Consider the following 3,000-nt stretch of genomic DNA (forward strand, 5'->3'; position numbering starts at 1 on the left):
AGGCTCGCACGCACCATGGACACACACCTGCAGGCGTGTCTGCACACACACTCCGACAACAGGGTAATGTGTACTATATATATATCAAACTACTATTCCGCTGTTGTTTTTTCTTAATTTTTTGAAAGACAACTAATTGTTTGTATGTTTTAAATGAGCTTTTAGATTAGTTGTTTTGCCACTTTTCATTTGCCACTATTTTTAAACAAAGTCGACACACCGGCATACAGCAGTTCAGCAACATTCTATACAACAAACACCACATTTAAATGTATCTATTGTGTGTGTGTGTGTGTGTGTGTGTGTGTGTGTGTGTGTGTGTGTGTAATAAGGCGATGGAACCACAGCATCTGAAGAGTTTGAGCAGCAGTGTGAACACCATGCAGCAGGTCCTGGAGGAGGCACGCCGCCTGCTCAAACTGGTGTGGAGAGTCTCTCTGCCAGCTGGCAACATGCCAGGGGATGGCAGCAACAACCAGCAGGTAGACACACACATGCACACACACACGCACCACACACACACACACACACACACACACACACACACACGCACACACACATGCACACACACACACACACATGCACACAGTATCCATTCAAGCATCTAGATGGACCACACTTAGTCCTCTCTTCTCCTCTGTATCAGAATGAGCTGCTGAATCATGAGATCGGCCGGCTGAAGAGCCAGCTGCTCCAGCAGGAGAGGCTGCTGAGTGGAGCTGTGAAACGCCTTCGTGCCACCAACCAGCTCAAAGAGGGAATGGAAAGGGTCATCATCGATCAGCGTGAGTGTATAATTATTACCTTTTATTCACTTTGTTAAATACCAATATGCAAACCACTGAGATATGACTTCTTTCTCTCCTCTCAATCTAGTGTCACTGACATACGGAGTGTTGAAGAAAGCCAGGGGCAACTTAGAGGTAAGTGTAAAGAAACAGCCATCCTCCAGTTGAAATGCCAAACTAATGTTCTACTCAAAGCCTAATTCTTTTCTCTCATTCTTTATTTATGTGAAATAATGGTAGACAAATTACTATACCCTCTTTGGCCTGAAAGGCCCGTCTGGAGGACCAGACGAAGGTCAGTGATGGTTGAGGCGCAGGGTTTGAGAGTGATCTGATGCATGAGATGGTTCATGAGGTGCTGTGGATTTAGTCTCGTTTTGTTGCATGAAGCAGATACCAAAACATCATCTCATGAGGGATTAGATATCATATCATCATATTGTGTTTGAGTGACTGGTTAAATCTGTGCATTTATGATGCATGATAAGCCATCCCTACTTGACTGAGGCAGCTTTTCTGAGCAAGATGTCAGATGCATGCTTCTGCAGGCAGTGTGAAAGCTTGGATATTTCCATTTCTATATCCTTTGCCAAATGTAACTGACTTCCCCCTGCATGTCTGAGACCAAAGATAGAAAACAGCTGTAAGTGCTAGCCTGCACTTACTGATGATAGAGTGCTGTACTGTGTCTTTGCTCCCACAGGAGGTCCCAGTCAATGACCAGGAGACACTACAGCCCCCCAACCTGAGGAAATGAGTAGTCCTGTCCAACAGTAACTCCTCTCTCCACGACACCTGCCTTTATAATGTAGCTACCTAATGCACCTGTCCTGCCTTTCTGCCCTGCTGTTCACTTTTCAGATTTAGGCAAATTGTCCTGTAATTGCACATGACCTTAGTTCGTATATCATTTTGGTACTCAAGTTGTAAAAGTTCCCCCCATATGAAAGTTTAAAAAAATACTTTTTTTTTGTTAATATTTTATTCCTGCAATTTGTTCCTGCAATTTGAATATTTGTCTTACCCTTTTTATATGATAGGATTATTTTACATGAACAGGTATTTTATTACCAGCTTCTGTGTTTATTTTATATGAACAGGTATTTAATTACCAGCTTTTGTGTTTCTTTTCCTTTAGGTTTTACCTGTCAATTTAGTTATTTGTAAGATGGTTCAGTACTATGTATATACTGGGGATTGTGCAAATGTTAATGCAGTAAACAACAAAAAGAAATCTATGCTGTGTTCCACATTTGAAGTTATTTCTCATTAAATTTCATCAAGCACAACACTCACTAGCCTCCATGTAAGTTATATTAAATGGAGCACAAACCCTTTATTGGCATACATGTTTTAAGTACAAATCTTGGCAAGTGTACATAGAGAAGCACAAATAACAAAATGGCAAACTCCACACCAAAATGAAATGTTAAATAAAAAAGACAACCCCCCCCCCTTGAAGAGCAGTAGAAAAATGGCAAGCATAGGTTGCTGATGTAGTTGTTTTATTAATCCCCTAAGTAAGTATGAGGAAAGATTCTATTCTATTTGAACATGCTTTAAATGATAATACAGGTTTTAATAGATGTTTTCGGTCATATGTCAAAGTGACCTATAAAACTAGGCCTTGGGAAGATGGTCCACAGTCGGTGGCTGATGTTAAAGGAGAATTTCGTCTGCAGTGACGTGAAATGCAGTGATGTGGTATGCTCTATTATCTCTAATATCTCTATTGTCCAACTCTATTATCTCTGTCTATCTCTAATATCGCTACTGTCTATCTCTAATATCGCTACTGTCTATCTCTAATATCTCTACTGTCTATCTCTAATATCTCTATTATCTCTAATATCTCTACTGTCTATCTCTAATATATCTACTGTCTATCTCTAATATCTCTATTATCTCTAATATCTCTACTGTCTATCTCTAATATCTCTATTATCTCTAATATCTCTACTGTCTATCTCTATTATCTCTACTGTCTATCTCTAATATCTCTACTGTCTATCTCTATTATCTCTAATATCTCTACTGTCTATCTCTAATATCTCTATTGTCTATCTCTAATATCTCTTGTCTATCTCCAATATCTCTATTATCTCTACTGTCTATTATCTCTAATATCTTTGTCTATCTCTAATATATATATTCTCTACTGTCTATCTCTATTATCTCTACTGTCTATCTCTAATATCTACTGCCTATCTCT

The 3,000-nt window shown here is 39.2% G+C and overlaps 1 protein-coding gene across 1 annotated transcript; it reads left to right on the top strand.

The window, feature by feature from the left end:
- The first annotated feature begins 27 nt into the window (after positions 1–27).
- On the top strand, positions 28–1,957 carry LOC310771786 (CDK5 regulatory subunit-associated protein 2-like). Its single transcript, XM_083664310.1, has 5 exons — positions 28–63; positions 333–482; positions 647–785; positions 877–923; positions 1,492–1,957. The coding sequence occupies exons 2-5, from the start codon at positions 336–338 to the stop codon at positions 1,543–1,545; spliced, it is 387 nt and encodes a 128-aa protein (XP_083520436.1). The 5' UTR covers positions 28–63; positions 333–335; the 3' UTR covers positions 1,546–1,957.
- The last annotated feature ends 1,043 nt before the right edge of the window (positions 1,958–3,000 follow it).

The sequence above is a fragment of the Poromitra crassiceps genome, assembly GCF_964638095.1.
Source record: "Poromitra crassiceps genome assembly, contig: HAP1_SCAFFOLD_2525, whole genome shotgun sequence".
Lineage (NCBI taxonomy): Eukaryota > Metazoa > Chordata > Actinopteri > Beryciformes > Melamphaidae > Poromitra > Poromitra crassiceps.